The sequence below is a fragment of the Podarcis liolepis genome (assembly GCF_965112155.1).
Source record: "Podarcis liolepis genome assembly, chromosome: 1".
In the NCBI taxonomy this organism is placed as follows: domain Eukaryota; kingdom Metazoa; phylum Chordata; class Lepidosauria; order Squamata; family Lacertidae; genus Podarcis; species Podarcis liolepis.
Window position 1 is genome coordinate 3,846,501 of NC_139554.1, and position 19,325 is coordinate 3,865,825.

Sequence of the window (19,325 nt, forward strand, 5' to 3'; positions counted from 1 at the left end):
AAGCGAACCCGGTTCCCCAGATTACGAGACTACCGCTCTTAACCACTACACCACACTGGCTCCTTTAGCCTGGAGAAGAGAAGACTGAGAGGAGAGATGATAGCCATCTTCAAATACAGTGGTACCTCAGTTACAGATAGGTAGCCGTGTTGGTCTGCCATAGTCAAAATAAAAAAATTCCTTCCAGTAGCACCTTAAAGACCAACTAAATTAGTTCTTGGTATGAGTGGTACCTCAGGTTACATACGCTTCAGGTTACATACGCTTCAGGTTACAGACTCTGCTAACCCAGAAATAGTGCTTCAGGTTAAGAACTTTGCTTCAGGATGAGAACAGAAATCGTGCTCCGGCGGTGCAGCAGCAGCAGGAGGACCCATTAGCTAAAGTGGTGCTTCAGGTTAAGAACAGTTTCAGGTTAAGAACGGACCTCCGGAACAAATTAAGTACTTAACCCAAGATACCACTGTATGTATTTAGAAAGAAGGGCCTGGGATATCTAGGGAGAGAAAGGCAAGGCAAATTCAATAACAGAGGTCCTGAAGGCTGGTTATTGAACCAAAGCCTTTGCTTCGGTTATTACTTATGTTATTATACTAATATTAGTGTGGTGTATGCCGACAAAGGTCTGTATAGTTAAAGCTATGGTTTTCCCAGTAGTGATGCATGGAAGTGAGGGCTGGACCATAAAGAAGGCTGATCACTGAAGAATGGATGCTTTTGAATTCTGGTGCTGGAGGAGACTCTGGAGAGTCCCATGGACTGCAAGAAGATCCAACCTCTCCATTCTTAAGGAAATCAGCCCTGAGTGCTCACTGGAAGGACAGATTGTGAAGCTGAGGCTCCAAGACTTTGTCCACCTTAGGAGAAGAGGAGACTCCCTGGAAAAGACCCTGATGTTGGGAAAGATGGAGGGCACAAGGAGAAGGGGACGACAGAGGACGAGATGGTGGGACAGTGTTCTCGAAGCTACCAGCATGAGTTTGACCAAACTGCGGGAGGCAGTGGAAGACAGGAGGGCCTGGCGTACTCTGGTCCAGGGGGTCACGAAGAGTCGGACACGACTAAACGACTAAACAACAATAACAACATTGGTTAAAGTGCTGGACTGGGACCTGGGAGACCAAGGTTCACTTTGAAAAGCGGTGGGATATTAACGTAATAATAAATGATAGCAATAAATAAATATACACAATTTAATGCCCAAATAGGCTTCCAAGTGGTTTACAAACTTTTAAGAACCAATTACACCAGCAAGATGTAAACATTTCTGGGGTTGTTGTTCCAAGGCAGGAAGCCAGAGACCAGCTTTGTGTTTCATTATTCTTCAATCGTTTCATTCAAAAAACGACAGCAATGGCTACTCCCGGGGCAACACATAAACGCACACAAACAGACAGACAAGTACGGCGCAATCCTAACCACGTCTGCTCAAGAGTCAGCCCTATTGACTTAAATGGGGTTTGCCCCCGGGGAAATGGAGTTAGGACTGCAGCCTTAAATCCTTAAATAAAACCACATTGTCAAAAAACAACAACACAGGAAAATGATGGAAATCATTTGCCACAGTCACGGTTTAAAAGGCCTGGAACATGTCTCTAGGCAACCCATTTCCCATAGTGACCAACCAAATGCCTCCAAGATGTCCTTAGACAGCCCTCACCTGCTCTTGGTACCCAGATACTGGTACCCAGAGGCACATCGGCCAACTGCCAACCGCACCCCCTGAAATCGAACCACTCAGGGAAAGGACTTGGGGCTATATAGGTGCCACCACACCTGCCCCACAGCTCACATCTTATAGGGACACCAACTGTAGGGCAGGAGAATGTACCTTGAAGAAAACAACCTTGAGATGCAAATTAGGACCGTGGGCCAGAGACTCCCTATCACTGCTCTAGCTCATGGGTAGGCAAACTAAGGCCCGGGGCCCGGATCCGGCCCAATCGCCTTCTCAATCCGGCCCACGGATGGTCCGGGAATCAGCGTGTTTTTACATGAGTAGAATGTGTCCTTTTATTTAAAATGCATCTCTGGGTTATGTGTGGGGCATAGGAATTCGTTCATTATTTTTTTCCTAAATATAGTCCGGCCCCCCACAAGGTCTGAGGGACAGTGGACCGGCCCCCTGCTGAAAAAGTTTGCTGACCTCTGCTCTAGCTGGTAGGATGGCCAGAACCTCAATGGATAGACAAGTCACCCACCACGAGAGTTTGGTATCAGCCCCCTCCCAAGCCTTGCCAAACAGGCTGCCCATCTCTGCACGTCTTCACTAAAAGTTGCAGAAGTTCCAACTCTTTCCCCCCCTAAATGCATCGGCAAGTTAGATGGAAAATAGAAGAGAAACAGAAGCTGCAGAACCTCTGCATTTTGTGCCTCAGTGCCTCTCGCCGGCGATGTCTCCTTTAGTTACCCTGCAGTGAAGTATTTGTTTTGCGTGACTAAAGCAAGTCGGTTTTAAAAAATGTTTGCTTTGCAAGCACCGACATGCGCCTGTAGCCCTGGGAACTGGGCAGAAGAAAATCCTCTGTGCACATTCCTGTCATTATGAACCGTGGCCAGGGTTGGTACACCTGGGTAGCTATTTTAGTAGCGAGAGATCACTCTCCCAGGTATGCTGCTTGGAGGAAGGGCGGGGCTCAATAGGTAAATCACCCGCTTTGCATGCAGAAGTATTCAATCCCTGGCAGCATGTCCAGGTAGGGCTTGATCAGAAACCCTGGAGAGCTGCTGCCTGCCAGTGTAGGTAACCCTGAACTAGACGGATCGAGAGCCTGGCTCAAGATGTGCTCTTTGTTATGCTGCAAAAATAACTCAAGAGCAGAGTTTCCCAGCTGTTTTCGGACCTCAGCTGTTTCCAGACTATAAGTCCCATCATCCCTGACCACAGGTCCTTCCAGTTAGGGATGATGGGGGTTGTAGTCCAACAACAGCTGGGGACCCAAGTTTAGGAAACTCTGCACTGTTGCTGGGGCGGGAAGATGCCTAAAGCGAGGCCCCTGAATTTAGAGCAAAACAGTGTAAACCGAGAAGCTCTGGAACACCTTCAGACATGGATCTGAGCTCCGTCATGCTTTCCACAATCCACTTCCCTTACTGTTGCCAGAATCCAAGCCTATCAGTGATCTGGCTTACCTGGTTCTTGGAAGGACTCTTCATTCGTTAATGTCCTGGACAAGATGAGGATGAGGGCTTCTTTAAACTGGTCAAAGTGGACCTTAAAAAAAAATAAGGACAAAAGAAAACACAATGTTTTCAGCAAACTCAGTATGGACAAACCTTTGAAGTGCAATATGCACCCAGAGACATCACCTTGCCAACAAAGACATCACCTTGCAGAGACATCACCTTGCCAACAAAGACATCACCTTGCAGAGACATCACCTTGCCAACAAAGGCCCGTATAGTTAAAGCTATGGTTTTCCCAGTAGTGATGTATGGAAGTGAGAGCTGGACATCAGGTGTCAGATAGGTCAGCATGACTTGACCAAAATGGCCTCGTGGGCCAACTGGGGAGGCCTGCAGGTCAGAAGTTCCCCATTCTGGTTTTAATGGAAGGGGAAGAAATGGAGACAGTGAGAGATTTTACTTTCTTGGGCTCCATGATCACTGCAGAGGGTGACAGCAGTCACGAAATGAAAAGATGTCTGCTTCTTGGGAGAAAAGCAATGACAAACCTAGACAGCATCTTAAAAAGCAGAGACATCACCTTGCCAACAAAGGTCCGTATAGTAAAAGCCATGGTTTTCATAGTAGTGATGTATGGAAGTGAGAGCTGGACCATAAAGAAGGCTGATCGCCGAAGAATTGATGCTTTTGAATTCTGGTGCTGGAGGAGATTCTTGAGAGTCCCATGGACTGCAAGAAGATCAAGCCTCTCCATTCTGAAGGAAATCAGCCCTGAGTGCTCCCTGGAAGGACAGATCCTGAAGCCGAGGCTCCAAGACTTTGGCCACCTCATGAGAAGAGAAGACTCCCTGAGAAAGACCCTGATGTTGGGAAAGATGGAGGGCACAAGGAGAAGGGGACGACAGAGGACGAGATGGTGGGACAGTGTTCTCGAAGCTACCAGCATGAGCTTGACCAAACTGCGGGAGGCAGTGGAAGACAGGAGGGCCTGGCGTGCTCTGGTCCAGGGGGTCACAAAGAGTCGGACACGACTAAACAACAACAACAAGCAGATGGGGCCTAAACATATGCAACTAAACCACTGCTAGACCTTGCTCCCCTGGTTGCATCAGCCTCCCCTTCTTCCACTGTTTCATCTGCGTCAAATTTTGAATTGTAAGCTCATTGGGGCAGGCTTTTGCCCTCTCGTACTCTGTACGGCACGATGCATGCTGACTAAGTCGTCTAAAACAATGGTTTTCTTCTGTTCCAGATTTGCAACTGTGATAGCCTCCTGCAGCTGAAACAAGTGAGACTGCCTCCACATCAAACCTTTAAAGGACATTCCCCCCCCCCTCAAAGAATTTGGGACACTGTAGTTTAGCTCTCACAGTTCCCGCAGCCCATGTTCCCAAAGCCTCTAATTTCTTCACCTTCCCTCCCTCCCCTGCTTTAACTAACACCGTTATTATTATTTTGCAAACCACGCTGTCCGGCTTAGAATTTCAGGTTCTGGAGGGGTGGAAAGCAAGACAGGTTTGAAGCAACCTGAAATCCTCTTTACATTTTTTATGTGCTTTTTTTCCAAGCACTTTCCTCCCCACCCCTCCCTGAGCTCCTCTTCTTCTTCTTCTTCAAAGAGTTTTGAAAAGCTCTGCCCAGGCAAGCTCCAAGTTTATTCCGAATGAATGAATCACTTTGCTCGCTGGAGATTGCCAGCTCTAGCATAGCGGCAGCTGAAAGCTCTGCTGCCCTGTTGGGCCCCGGGGCGCTATGGAGACTGGTGCCCTAGCAATCTCTCCATGAACAACATGGAAACAACCATTGCAGTAATAAAATCATAGAACTGTAGAGCTGGAAGGGACACTGGCCTGATCCAGCGGACTCCTCTTATGTTCCTCTGGCAGGAGCAATCTGCAATGCCCCGCAGTCACCAAGACAAATAATAATAATAATAATAATAATAATAATAATAATAATAATAATAATAATACAGTGGTACCTTGGGTTAAGGACTTAATTCGTTCCAGAGGTCCGTTCTTAACCTGAAACTGTTCTTAACCTGAGGCACCACTTTAGCCAAAGGGGCCTCCTGCTGCTGCTGCGCCGCCGAAGCACGATTTCTGTTCTCATCCTGAAGCAAAGTTCTTAACCTGAAGCACTATTTCTGGGTTAGCGGAGTCTGTAACCTGAAGCGTATGTAACCCGAGATACCACTGTAGTAATAGTAATTATTATTATTATTATTATTATTATACCCCACCCTCCCTGGCCAGAGCTGGGCTCTGGGCGGCTAACACCAGTAAGATTACAGTAAAAACATAATAGGGGGGGAAAACCAATTTAAAATACAGGTTAAAATGCAATTTAAAATGCAGCCTCATTTTAAAAGTAGCCGATAAATCAAGACCGTAAGGGGAGGGAAACATAAGGGTCAGACTGAGTCCAAACCCAAGGCCAGCGGAAAAGCTCTGTCTTGCAGGCCCTGCGTAAAGATGTCAAGTCCCGCAGGGCCCTGGTCTCTTGGGACAGAGCGTTCCACCAAGTTGGGGCCAGTACTGAAAAGGCCCTGGCCCTAGTTGAGACCAACCGAACCACCTTGTGACTTGGGACCTCCAAAGTGTTGTCATTTGTGGACCTTAAGGTCCTCCGCGGGGCAGACCCCTGCTACTCATTCAGATGCTGATGTTCTTCCTACACATTAAGTTTCTGAATACCACTGGCTGGGAATTGCGGGTGGGGGGAGTTGCACTCAGCTTATGAGTGGGCTCATAGTGGGCCAAGAGTCAGCTTGAGTCAGGAGAGAATGAGACTCTTGATCTCAGGGTTGTGGGAATGCAGGCTGAGATGCTCCCTGCCCGCGGACTGTCTTGCCAGAGTGGTGCATGCTCTAGCAATTTCCTGCTTGAACTACTGCAATGCACTCTATGTGGGGCTACCTTTGAAGGTGAGCCAGAAACTGCAACTAATCCAGAATGCGGCAGCTAGACTGGTGACTGGGAGGATTCAAGACCACATCACACCGGTCTGGAAAAACCTACACTGGCTCCCAGTATGTCTCCAAGCCTAAACAGCCTCGGTCCAGTATACTTGAAGGAGCATATCCACCCCCCATCGTTCTGCCCGGACACTGATGTCCAGCAGCGAGGGCCTTCTGGTGGTTCCCTCGCTGCGAGAAGCCAAGTTACAGGGAACCAGACAGAGGGCCTTCTCAGTGGTGGCACCGCCCTGAGGAACACCCTCCCACTAGATGTCGAAGATATAAACAACTACCTGACATTTAGAAGACATCTGAAGGCAGCCCTGTTCAGGGAAGCTTTTAATGTTTAATAGGTTATTGTATTTTAGTGTTTTGTTGGAAGCCGCCCAGAGTGGCTGGAGGGACCCAGCCAGATGGGTGGGGTATAAATAATATATTATTATTATTATTATTATTATTATTATTATTATTATTATTATTATTATTATTATTATTCGAGCCCCACGTTGGGCAAAAGATTTGATGACCCCAGCGATTCCTTCCAACTCTACAATTCTATTAATAGTAGTAGTTACAGGTAGGTAGCTTTGTTGGTCGGCCGTAGTCGAAACAAAAAAATAAAATAAAATAAAATTCCTCCAGTAGCACCTTAGAGACCAACTAAGTTTGTCACTGGTATGAGCTTTCGTGTGCATGCACACTTCTTCAGATACACGTCTGGAAACTAAAGCACGGCTTCTGATTGGCTGCAGGAAGCTTCTGCAGCCAATCGGAAGCCCCGTTGGACGTTCGGGTACCAAAGGACTTTCTCTAACTGGAACACTCACTTCTGGGTTTGCATCATTTGGGAGCCAAAACATCCGAGTACCAAGGTGTTCGGAATCCAAGGTACGGCTGTATTTATTTCATATAGGCTATGGCAGATGGAGGACGCGGGTGGCGCTGTGGGTTAAACCACAGAGCCTAGGACTTGCCGATCAGAAGGTTGGCGGTTTGAATCCCCGCGACGGGGTGAGCTCCCGTTGCTCGGTCCCTGCTCCTGCCAACCTAGCAGTTCGAAAGCACGTCAAAGTGCAAGTAGATCAATAGGTACCACTCCGGCAGGAAGGTAAACGGCGTTTCCGTGCGCTGCTCTGGTTCGCCAGAAGTGGCTTAGTCATGCTGGCCACACGACCCGGAAGCTGTACGCCGGCTCCCTCTGCCAATAAAGCAAGATGAGCGCCACAACCCCAGAGTCAGCTACGTCTGGACCTAATGGTCTGGGGTTCCTTTACCTTTTTATAGCAGATGGAGAGATGGGTTTCTCCATCAGCTCCGCTGAGAAACCAGCAACCTTTGGCTCTTCCACTCCTGGAACTGTTTCCAGTCCTTCTGGTGGTTGCAAGATTAAGAGCAAGTGCCTGTGTTTTCCTTCTCCCTCCTAAAACCTTTTCCTTTGGTGCCATGTCTTTTAGATTATTCGCCCAATGGCAGCAAGTGTCTCATTACTGATATCTGTTATGCATTCTGGAAGCCTCCCCCCTTTTTTTGGGTGAAGAGTGGAATAAAAATACTTGAAATAAATTACTAATCATCCATTCATACTTTCCCCCTTTTCCTCCTGAAATAATTAGATCTTGCTCCACTTCTATTGTAACTTGTTAAAAATGAAGCAGAATTCTGCACTTGCTCTGTTATGCTCCATAGACTAGATATGGAGGCTAAATGGAATTGATTAACAGCAGATTCAAGGCAGACAAAAGGGAGCCCTTATTCACACAGTGCAGAGTTAATTTATGGAATTTGCAGCACTGGAGGTCGCGCTCCTGGGCAGCTTTAAAAGGGGACTGGACAAGTTTATGGGATGGAGGGGGGTGAGTTCTTGTCCATGGCGTCAAACAAAATTCATAGAAATGGAGAGGTCTGCTAATAGTGTCACATTAAATTAGCCCCTAGAGTAGATTTTGGAGACTCCCAGAAATTAGGAATTATCCAGAAAGCTCAGCTTGGCTGCTGGAAGTGATTGAGTCCTGTAGAAAGCTGTACACGTTTTATGTAGGCAGTCCTGTTTAGGGAATGTTTGATGTTTTTAATGTCTGATGTTTTATTGTCTTTTTAATATTCTGCTGGGAGCCGCCCAGAGTGACTGGGGAAACCCAGCCAGATGGGTGGGGTATAAATAATAAATTATTATTATTATTATTATTATTATTATTATTATTATTATTATTATTACTTTTTTATTATGTCTTTGTATTCATTCTGGTAGGAAGGAATCTCCTTGCTGATACAAGATATCGTGAACTGACAAACCGATTAAACGTATGAGTTCCTAAGTGTTTCCCCAAACCATTCAAGATGTACAATAGGTCTATATACATTTTAAGCAAAATTGTATCTGCTTTTCCGTGTATATATAATGTATCTAGTAAGTGCAGTGTAAGCGATGGAAGTCAGTCAGTGAAATTTTATGATCGAGATATTTGTAGAATAAATTTGGAAGAAATTCTTCCAACTTTTATTCTTCTTCCAATTTTTCTTCTTATTTTTCCTTTTTCCATTTTTGTTCTTTTTTATATATGTGTGCTTATCTGAAATATATTTGTATGCATGTATTTGTAGTATTTCGCTTGTATTTTGTAATAATTATGTTAAATAAAATAAAATGAAAAAACAACAACAAGATGTACAATAGGTCTTCAAGATGGGGGCTTAATCCTGCAAAACAGGCCATTTTGACAAATGGGTTGATGGCAACAGGTTTTTTAAAAAAACTTATGAAAAAATTCATTGGGAATAATAAATCTGGATTACATTGGGCAGGGTGGGACTCTCCTTCCTTGGAGGTTTTTAAGCAGAGGTTGGATGGACATCTGTCATGGATGCTTTAGCTGAGACTCCTGCTTTGCAGGGGGTGGACTAGATGCAACTGGGGGTCCCATTCAACTCTAATATTCTATGATTCTATGATACAGGCTGGCATCTTGAAGCTAACAATGGTCGTGTTGTTGCTGTGAAAAGCCCATAGGCATGAAGAACCCCGATCCCACAATCAAAGCCCATTTGGAGGTACCCAAAGTTATATACAGTAACTATAACAATAATAAAAAAAATCCTTCCAGTAGCACCTTAAAGACCAACTAAGTCTTGGTATGAGCTTTCGTGTGCATGCACACTTCTTCAGATACACCTATACACCAGATAACAATAATAATAAATTTTATTTTTACCCCGCCCTCCCTGGCCAGAGCCGGGCTCAGGGCGGCTGACACCAATAAAATCACAGTAAAAACAAAATGGGGGGGGGGGAGAAAAAGGAAAAGGAAAAACCAATTTAAAATACAGGTTAAAATGCAATTTAAAATGCAGCCTCATTTTAAAATAGACCATAAGGAACAGCTCTGTCTTGCAGGCCCTGCGGAAAGATGTCAAGTCCTGCAGGACCCTGGTCTCTTGTGACAGAGTGTTCCATCAGGTCGGGGCCAGTACTGAAAAGGCCCTGGCCCTAGTTGAGAGCAATCTAACCTCCTTGCGACTTGGGACCTCCAAAGTGTTGTCATTTGTGGTGTCACGTCCCGCAGGGCCTTGGTCTCTTGGGACAGAGCGTTCCACCAATTTGGGGCCAGTACTGAAAAGGCCCTGGCCCTAGCTGAGACCAAACTAACCGCCTTGCGACTTGGGACCTCCAAAGTGTTGTCATTTGTGGACCTTAAGGTCCTCCCGCGGGGCAGACCAGGAGAGGCAGTCCTGTAGGTACGTGGCAGCCAGTTATTAATTGAAAGGTTTGAGAGACTATTAGAATATGGAGATTCTCTGGGAAAAGTCTATTAACTCAAGGGGGGGACTCCAAGCAGCACTCAACTGATGGAAGTGGGTTCTACTCTATGAAAGCTCTTATGCAGTAATAATATTTTTTTAAGGTGTCACAAGTGACCTCGTCACCTCTGTTAGTGGTCTTCCCACCTACACAGGGGTGTAAAGCCCCAAAATACTTATCGCTCTTGCTCCCCACCCCACCCCAGAGCCCATCATTGTTTTTTCTGTATCAGGCTGTTGCCATCTAGCAACAGAGACCTCGCTGGCCCGTTATCACAAGCAGTAATTAAAAGCAGCCTCGGAAAACCAGCTCAGCCAGGAAACTTTAGACAGAGGGTCTCATTTGCACATTAATTGCTGCCATTCATCCTACAAATATTGCAAAGCGCTCTCCACAAAAAGGGCAGTTTGCAGTGAGGAGGAAATTTTCCCCTGATTAAAAAAAAAAACGCCTTGACATTTAAGCTAAAGGAGTGCGACTGGCAGAGGAGGGAGAGAGAGATGAGCCAGGATCCTGTGCGTTGTAATTATCACGGGGCCATCCATCCCCCCCCGCCCCCGCCCCCCAATGCACCGGCTCTTCAAAATATATCACAGCGGCACACCTGCCAACGTTTGACGGCAGAAATCAGGTACACCCGCGATTTAGCTGCTCTGCGATTTACGTGCCATTTAATCAAAAAGGCCCACTCAGAGCGCCGACAGTATTTCAGAAATCCAATCAGCAATAAAACCAACTGCCACAGCTAATAAAACACTGAATACTTAAGAATGCAGCCTGCACACTCCGGCCATAAAGCGCTACCGGAGATCTACAGAACTTCAACAGGTTATCTTATTAACCCATCACAACAAACCTACAAAGTAGGCCAGCGTTATTACTATCGCTTTATTTTGGTGACCCATAAGCACAGGGGCACAGATCAGTTTTAGGAGCTGACTAGGGAGAGGCCCTCTCCCTCTATAAGCAGACTTGCTTCTTATGCTTGGAAGATCATAGAATCATAGAATGGTTGCAAGAGACTCTGAGGGTCATCTAGTCCAACCCCCTGAAAAGCAGGAATCGCAGCTAAGATGCCAATGGATTGACGGTAAAGGAAACACTACTGGTTTTCCCTGTAGTGATGTACGGAAGTGAGAGCTGGACAATAAAGAAGGCTGATTGCCGAAGAATGGATGCTTTTGAATTCTGGTGCTGGAGGAGACTCTGGAGAGTCCCATGGACTGCAAGAAGATCCAACCTCTCCATTCTTAAGGAAATCAGCCCTGAGTGCTCACTGGAAGGACAGATCGTGAAGCTGAGGCTCCAAGACTTTGGCCACCTCATGAGAGGAGAAGACTCCCTGGAAAAGACCCTGATGTTGGGGAAGATGGAGGGCACAAGGAGAAGGGGAAGAGTTGGACACGACTAAACGACTAAACAACAACAACATCTAGTATTTCCCCCTTTAATCAAAATATAAAATACCAACAGCCTGCAGCACCTCAACACATTGCTAGACAAACTCCCATCGTTCCTAGCCATTGTCCATTGAAATTCAACAACACCCAGAGAGCTCAGGGTCAGGACTGCCCTTCCATCACCTATAGGCTTGGGATGTTAGAAGCCCTGGGTCATATGAGCCATACAAAGCTGTCTTGTTGCAGAGTCTGACCTCTGCCCCATCAAGCCTAGAATGCCCACTCTGACTGGCAACAACTTTCCAACTCAGCTACCAACAAATCCCTTTTTATATATATAAAAAAAACCCTGAAGATGACAATGATTGAACATGGAGCCTTCTAGATGCAAATTGCGAGCTCTGCTATTGAGGTCTGATCCCCTTTCATCTGCTGGAACATTTTAATCAACAAGAAGAGATTGATTTAATCGACCACCGAAGGCAGGAAGCAAACAAGCGCCGTGCATATAACTCCCCCAGTATTCATCGAGGGGAACCTTAAGATCCTGATAGCATTACATCCTGTCAATCAATGAGAGATGCTCAGATCTGGGCATATTGTTTGTCTTCAACAAAACGCTCATTGTCCTCAAAGGAGGCTGCAGCAGGAACCTCCTCCCATAAGCCTTGGAGGCAGGTTGATTCATTTCCTCCCCCCTCCCCACCCCATAAGTGCCCCCGCTTTTGCCAAGTCACTGTTGATTGTGCAACCGGACTGAAGTTGTACAAGTTGTGTTGACAAAGAGAAAGGAAAGAGGATGCAGAAGGTTCCTCATTTTGGAGGCGGTGATGGGAAGGAGGAGGAGGTGGAGAAAGTGGTGATTTCTGCTTTAGGGTTTTAACTACAGTCTTGGAACAGCAGCTGCAGCCAGAACAGATGGCCGGGGTTTGCGTCGCACGAAGCAATTTTACCGTGACCGGCGCTGAAAAGGGAGATTAGGAGCAGTGAGTTTAAATCAAGTTCGGAAAGGGAAAGAGAGAGAGAGAGAGAATGAATGAATGCCACAATTCAGCAAGGCAAGGTCGGGTGAACGATGGCGCAATAGCATCGCTACTCCCCAGGGGAAACATGTGCTGTTGGGATCCGCTGCTCAGAAATGCAAAAAGATTCTGTGTTTGTCTTCAGTGGCACAACTTGGATGTACATGATCAGCCTGCTAGCTTGGCCGTACTGGATGAAAGCGCCCTCATTTGTGGTCAGTCTGAAGCAAGACTCGCCAAAAGTTTATTTGGAAAGCTAGACTCTTAAATCTGGTTTTCCCAGTAGTGATGTACGGAAGTGAGAGCTGGACCATAAAGAAGGCTAATCGCTGAAGAATTGATGCTTTTGAATTATGGCGCTGGAGGAGACTCTGGAGAGTCCCATGGACTGTGAGGACATCAAACCTCTCCATTCTGAAGGAAATCAGCCCTGAGTGCTCACTGGAAGGACAGATCCTGAAGCTGAGGCTCCAAGACTTTGGCCACCTCATGAGAAGAGAAGACTCCCTGGAAAAGACCCTGATGTTGGGAAAGATGGAGGGCACAAGGAGAAGGGGACGACAGAGGATGAGATGGTTGGACATTATTCTCGAAGCTACCAACATGAGTTTGACCAAACTGCGGGTGGCAGTGGAAGACAGGAGTGCCTGGCGTGCTCTGGTCCAGGGGGTCACGAAGAGTCGGACACGACTAAGCGACTAAACAACAACTCTTAAGTCAGGGGTTGGCAAAGGTTTATCTTGCCTGGGCTGGATCGCATGCGTGAGCATGGATGCCCATGATTTTCGGTGTCTGTGCCTGTGCAGACGCGATTTCTGGCGCCACAGAAGTGAGTCCCCGTGCTGGGCCAGTTTAGCGCAGCGTGCGAGTGGGCAGCTCAGTTTGGGGGTGGCTTGTGGGCCGGTCAAACAACCACCCATGGGCCTTAGGTTGCTGCCCCCTGCTCTTAAGTCCTTCCAAACAGGGGAAAGACTGTAGTCCAACAGTAAAGCTTTGTAGGCAGAAGTTCTCACGGTCAACCCTGTGTGCCTCTAGAGAAGACTGGGAATATCTTCTGCCTGAACCCTTGGAGAATCGCTTCTGGTTAGTGCAGACCATACTGAGCTGGGTGGATTAGTGGTTTGACTCCAGTTTAAGGCAGCTTCTAATATTCCTAAACTTGTAAAAAAATTCTACATAGGGTATTACATCTTTCCTCTTGATAGTAGCAATCAAACAGGGGGAAATAAAAAATAGGGGGAAATAAAAAATAGACGGGAAAGAGAAGCTGCTGAATTGCAACTCATTACCAAACTTAAAACCATGGAGAGACCTGGTCTGAACAGAGACATTGGATTCTTATCTCATTATACATGACTAAGCCATTTTTCACCTTCTCACCCCTTGCCTTTTCCTGTAAGACCTATTGCAGTCGTTAAGAGTCGTCAACAGGCTCATCTCAGCTATCTGCCAATCACCCATTCCCACCACCCTTCTGAGTGATACCCCTCCCCACCTTCTCACTATATAGAAGGGTCCGGCAACTTCTGTTTCAGTGTATCTGAAGAAGTGTGCATGCACACGAAAGCTCATACCAAGAACTAACTTAGTTGGTCTTTAAGGTGCTACTGGAAGGATTTTTTTTATTTTGACTATGGCAGACCAACACGGCTACCTATCTGTAACAGGGGGAAATGTAATTTGCAAAGAGGTCTTAAGGCTCCTTCCATATTTGAATGCATCTTCCCGTTTCTAAAACTGGCACAGGGCAGGGATCAAATTTCTTTGCAACGCCGGTGGTTCCTCCAATATGCAGCAACCAATCTGGGGGAAATCTGTGCAGCTTGGGCAATGCCACATAGTAATGGGGCAAAGAAAACTAGAGTTATAAACCAGATTTACTGGAGAATAAAAGGTAAAGGTACCCCTGCCCGTACAGGCCAGTCGTGTCCGACTCTAGGGTTGTGCGCCCATCTCACTTAAGAGGCCGGGGGCCAGCGCTGTGCGGAGACACTTCCGGGTCACGTGGACAGCATGACAAAGCTGCATCTGGCGAGCCAGCGCAGCGCACGGAAACGCCGTTTACCTTCCCGCCAGTATTCGGTCCCTATTTATCTACTTGCACCCGGGAGTGCTTTCGAACTGCTAGGTTGGCAGGCGCTGGGACCGAGCAGCGGGAGCTCACCCCACCGCGGGGATTCGAACCACCGACCTTTCGATCGGCAAGCCCTAGGCGCTGAGGCTTTTACCCACAGCGCCACCCGCATCCCTTTACTGGAGAATGGTAGACTACAAACTAGACAGGGGTCAGCAAACTTTTTCAGCAGGGGGTCGGTCCGCTGTCCCTCATACCTTGTGGGGGGCTGGACTATATTTTTTGGGGAGAAATGAATGAATTCCTATGCCCCACAAATAATCCAGAGATGAATTTTAAATAAAAGGACACATTCTACTCATGTAAAAACATGCTGATTCCCGGACTATCCGTGGGCCAGATTGAGAAGGCGGATCTGGGCCCCGGATCTGGGCCCCAGGCCTTAGGTTGCCTACCCATGGACAAGAGGATCTTCTAGTGGTCTAAACTCCAACCAAAGGAGGTCACGTGACCCACAGGTCAGCTGACACTGGCCAGACAACAGTCTGCTGTGTCCAGTGAGTAAGCAACTATTTGCCTGCCAGATTTGGCCCGGCAGGACGGTCAACTGCAGACCACACTGGCTGGATTAGGATTTCAGGTGCTGTGTGGTAGGGAAAACCGAGATGGGAGTGAAGAAACCTGCAACCCTCCTCGTCAAGTTACATTTTTAATGTTCTTTTCAAAGTGCTTTTGATGTCGCGCTCAGCTTCTGAACCTACAGAGAACTCTACTCTGCAAGTCTCGTGGTTTTTAAAAATTGATAACGCAGAAGGCGATGTTTAGGTTGTAAAGCAGCAGAAAGAAAGGAAATTCAGGGGTGCCCAATCTACTCCCAACAGAGGCTGCGATCCTAAATCCACTTGTCTGTCCTGTGCCTAGAACGCATGGGACCAAGAGGTTTTCAGCTTGTCCCAACTCTGTCCTTGGAGAAACCTGCTTTTTACCGCTGAATCAGAGCAAGCACCAGTCTGCAGAAAACCCAATTGATATTTGCTCCAATTCAGCGGAAAAAGTGGGTTTTGCCTGGGGGAAAGAGGCCGGAGGTGTAGCTGAGCGCCTACCTGGGAGTAAGCCCCACTGAATTCAGCAGACTAACCTCTGAGTAAATATAATGAGGATCTAGGCCCGGGCGATGTATCGATCCATAGTCCAAAATCGGTTTGAAGTCCACACACTGTGATAACATTTCATAATATTTGTCAGGGCAATATATTGTGAATCAAAGTGTGTGTGTGTGTGTGTGTGTGTGTGTGTGTGTGTGTTATGTAAAAAATTGTGATATGGGAGAAACTGCGCTGGTCATCATTTCTCATGATTCCTGCTGCCCCTGTTGTTCTGTACAGTCGTACCTCTGCTTACGTATCCCTCTGGATACGTAAACTTCGGGTTGCGAACGCGGCAAACCCGGAAGTGTATTTTTTTTTTATTTTGACTATGGCAGACCAACACGGCTACCTATCTGTAACTTCCCTAAACAAGGCTGCCTTCAGATGTCTACTTAAAGTCTGGTAGTTGTTTTTTCCTTTGACATCTACTGGGAGGGTGTTCCACCGGGCAGGCACCAAAAAGGAAACTCCCATCTCCGTCTGAAAATCATCTGTAGCAACAATTATTCATTATTTGCAATCCAGAATAAACCGAACTGTATTTCGTATACAGTGGTGTAGTGCTTAAGAGCGATAGATTCGTAATCTGGAGAACCGGGTTCACGTCTCTGCTCCTCCACATGCAGCTGCTGGGTGACCTTGGGCCAGTCACACTTCTCTGAAGTCCCTCAGCCCCACTCACCTCGCAGAGTGTTTGTTGTGGGGAGGAAGGGAAAGGAGAATGTTAGCCGCTTTGAGACTCCTTCGGGTAGTGATAAAGTGGGATATCAAATCCAAATCCAAGTGTATACTTCTGGGTTTCGCCGCGCAGGCATGCACAGAAGCGCTCTGCACACATGCGCAGAAGGGCGCCTCCAGTTTTAAAGTTTTGGGGATGTGGCTGGGCCTCTGGAACGGATCCTGTTCGTAGTCAGAGGTACCACTGTACTATAAAATAACAGTTGTGACATTGTGTTAAAGGTAAGTAAAATGTGTGAGTTTTAGACCCCTAAGTAGTGACAGTGCCTGGATGTTACCCTGTTTGCCTCTTCATGGTTACATCCTCATTTCAGACATCATGATATAACAATATTGTGATGTTTAGCTAAGCAATTATCTCAGGGCCCTCATAATAACGGGACCGCCTCTCTTGGTCTGCCCCACAGAGGACCTTAAGGTCCATGAATAAGCATAGTTTAGAGGTCCCAGGCCTTAAGGAAGTCAGACTATCCTCCACCAGGGCCTTTTCAGTGATGGCTCCGACCTGGTGGAATGCTCTGTCCCATGAGGCCAGGACCCTGCAGGATTTAACCTCCTTCTGTCGGGCCTGTAAGACAGAGCTATTCCTCCTGGACTTTAATTTGAACTTAGCCTGATTTTTTTATTCCCCTCCCTTCCCTCCCCCTCCCCTTTTTATGAAGATCACCCGCTCTGAGACCCCACAGCTAATTCTCCCCTGGCCTCCTCGCTGGCCCAAGTGGGACTAATTCAGCCAGCTAGCCCTGGTGACTATCTAATGCTTATTGGATGGATTTCCCCAAAATTGATTTCTGAGCTTTGAATTTTATTGTTATTGATGTATTTTATGCTGCTTCTACAATTAAGTGTTTTAAATTTGTTGTTAGCTGCCCTGAGCCTGGTTTTCTGAACCAGGAAAGGCAGGGTATGTATGTATGTATGTATGTATGTATGTATAAATAAATAAATAAATAATAATAATAATAATAATAATAATAATAATAATAATATCGTCAGCACTGACTGGCAGCAGCCTTTGGTGAAGCAGGATTTGAACCAGGGGCCTTCCGCATGCAAAGCGCCTGCTCTCCCAACCCAACTAAGGCCCTTCCCTATAGAGCTGTGGGTCTGCATGGCAAGGGGGCATATAAGAGAGACGGAAGGAAAGCCACATTAAGGTCTTTTCCACCCCTTTTTTGGGCCCAAAAATGGAAGCAAGAAGAGTTACCGACGATTGAAGAATGGAGGGTGAAGTTAATGGACTATGCAGAACTAGATAAACTAACAGGCAGGATTCGAAACCGGCGAGACCAGAAATTCACGGAAGACTGGAGTAAATTTACGGACTATTTGAAAAGTAATTGTGAAGAACAGACGACGTTTGTAGGGTTGCAAGAAGTTTTGTGAGGAGCATTATTGGAAGTATTGCGAAAATGGACAAGGGGGAGGATGATTTGTTAAGAGATGTAAAGGCAATATAAAGTTAAGAAATGCATAAGAAGTGGTTAAAGCGGTGGATCATCAGAGGTGCTGATGGAAGTCTAAAAAGATTGTATAAGTGATAAGTTTTGTGGTACATTTTATAATTTATATGTTAAAATTTATAAAAAATATTATATTAAAAAAGGTCTTTTCCACCCCACCTGAGTAGGTAAGCTACAGTCACATGGAGGTGCTGGGAAAACATCAAGCCCCGGAGGCATAATTGGAGAAGTCAAAGAACAGCCGTACATGCAAATCAAAAGGAGCCACAGCCAGAATGGGACAACTTCTGCATAGTGAGTTTGCCTTGTTCTGCCCCCACCGCAGTCAGGGGCTAATTGAACTTCTGGTCGGTGGCTCCGTTTGATGCTGTGCAGAGAAGACTCGGGTACCCAATTTGAGAAGGAAGGTTTTCTGCAAGTGAGTCTTCTTATTAGCACAATAAAGCGTCCCGTTTCAAGCCGCTCATTATTTTCCACCAGGTTTCCCCCCCCATATCCCACCCCCCTCCGCACAATGGAAGTCCACACGCACTTCAAGATGTAGGAATTTTCCTCTCTCGGGAGAGGGAGCCGGCTTCTAACACTTCCCTCCCTGTCCTTGGGTTGGGGGGGGGGAGAGAAGGCTTTCTTCACTTCAAGCAGAATAAAGCTCATTTCTGCTTCCAGGAGAGCTTCGCACAGTGTCAGACGCAGAGGCCACCTTCAAAGGAAGTCCAAAGGAAGAGATGGAAAAGGGGGTTCTGGGGGAAGTTGGGGGGTTCTGCAAGGGGGGAATAATAGGCTTGCCGTTGTAGCGCTTTGCAATCATACAAAGTGCTTTTTGCAATTCCAGTATTAGGTAGAAATTACCTTGCACAGGGTATTGAGGGACAAATAACGATAGAAGTTCCATGTGCCATGATTTGAATTGGTTTTAAGATAGTTTTCTTCTAATGACCGCAAAAGTGACCATCATTAGGATGGATGAAGCCCTTGTGTAACGGTTTATTATTATTATTACAGTGGGACCTCGGGTTACATACACTTCAGGTTACAGACTCTGCTAACCCAGAAATATTAATAGTCTGGCCCCCCACAAGGTCTGAGGGACAGTGGACCAGCCCCCTGCTTAAAAAGTTTGCTGACCCCTGGACTAGATGACCCCCCAGGTCCCTTCTAACTCTATACAGTGGTACCTTGGGTTACAGACGCTTCAGGTTACAGTCTCCGCTAACCCAGAAATAGTGCTTCAGGTTAAGAACTTTGCTTCAGGATGAGAACAGAAATCGTGCTCCGGCAGTGCGGCAGCAGCAGGAGGCCCCATTAGCTAAAGTGGTGCTTCAGGTTAAGAACAGTTTCAGGTTAAGAACGGACCTCCAGAACGAATTAAGTTCTTAACCCAAGGTACCACAGCAATTCTAGGATTTTCTGGTCCTCTGGGCCCTCAGACATACCTCAGCCAACTGTCTCTTTTTACTGCCACGTGGCTTCTTCTCCCGCAGCTTTCCCTGGTCCTCTCTGACCTGTTCCCACCCTTCCACCCTGCCCTTACCCTTTTCTTCCGATCTCCCCACGGTTCCCTTTTCCTGAGCATGTTCTCTCAGCACCTAAACCATCTGC

At 46.7% G+C, this 19,325-nt stretch overlaps 1 protein-coding gene and 1 long non-coding RNA gene across 19 annotated transcripts in view; one reads left to right on the forward strand and one right to left on the reverse strand.

Moving 5' to 3' along the window:
* NIN (ninein) overlaps positions 1-19,325 on the reverse strand; it is a 126,823-nt gene that overhangs the window by 82,148 nt on the left and 25,350 nt on the right. For all 18 annotated transcript variants that reach the window (XR_014528618.1, XR_014528619.1, XR_014528620.1 and 15 more), the window contains exon 4: positions 3,133-3,214. Coding sequence is in view for 15 of the 18 variants with exons in the window: in XM_083513939.1 (XP_083370065.1) it covers positions 3,133-3,214 (82 nt within the window). In the remaining 3 variants the exon portion in view is untranslated. The remainder of the gene's footprint in view (positions 1-3,132; positions 3,215-19,325) is intronic.
* On the forward strand, positions 12,073-18,127 carry LOC310712973. Its single transcript, XR_014529054.1, has 3 exons — positions 12,073-13,132; positions 17,260-17,420; positions 17,870-18,127. It is a non-coding gene; the product is annotated as an uncharacterized lncRNA (long non-coding RNA).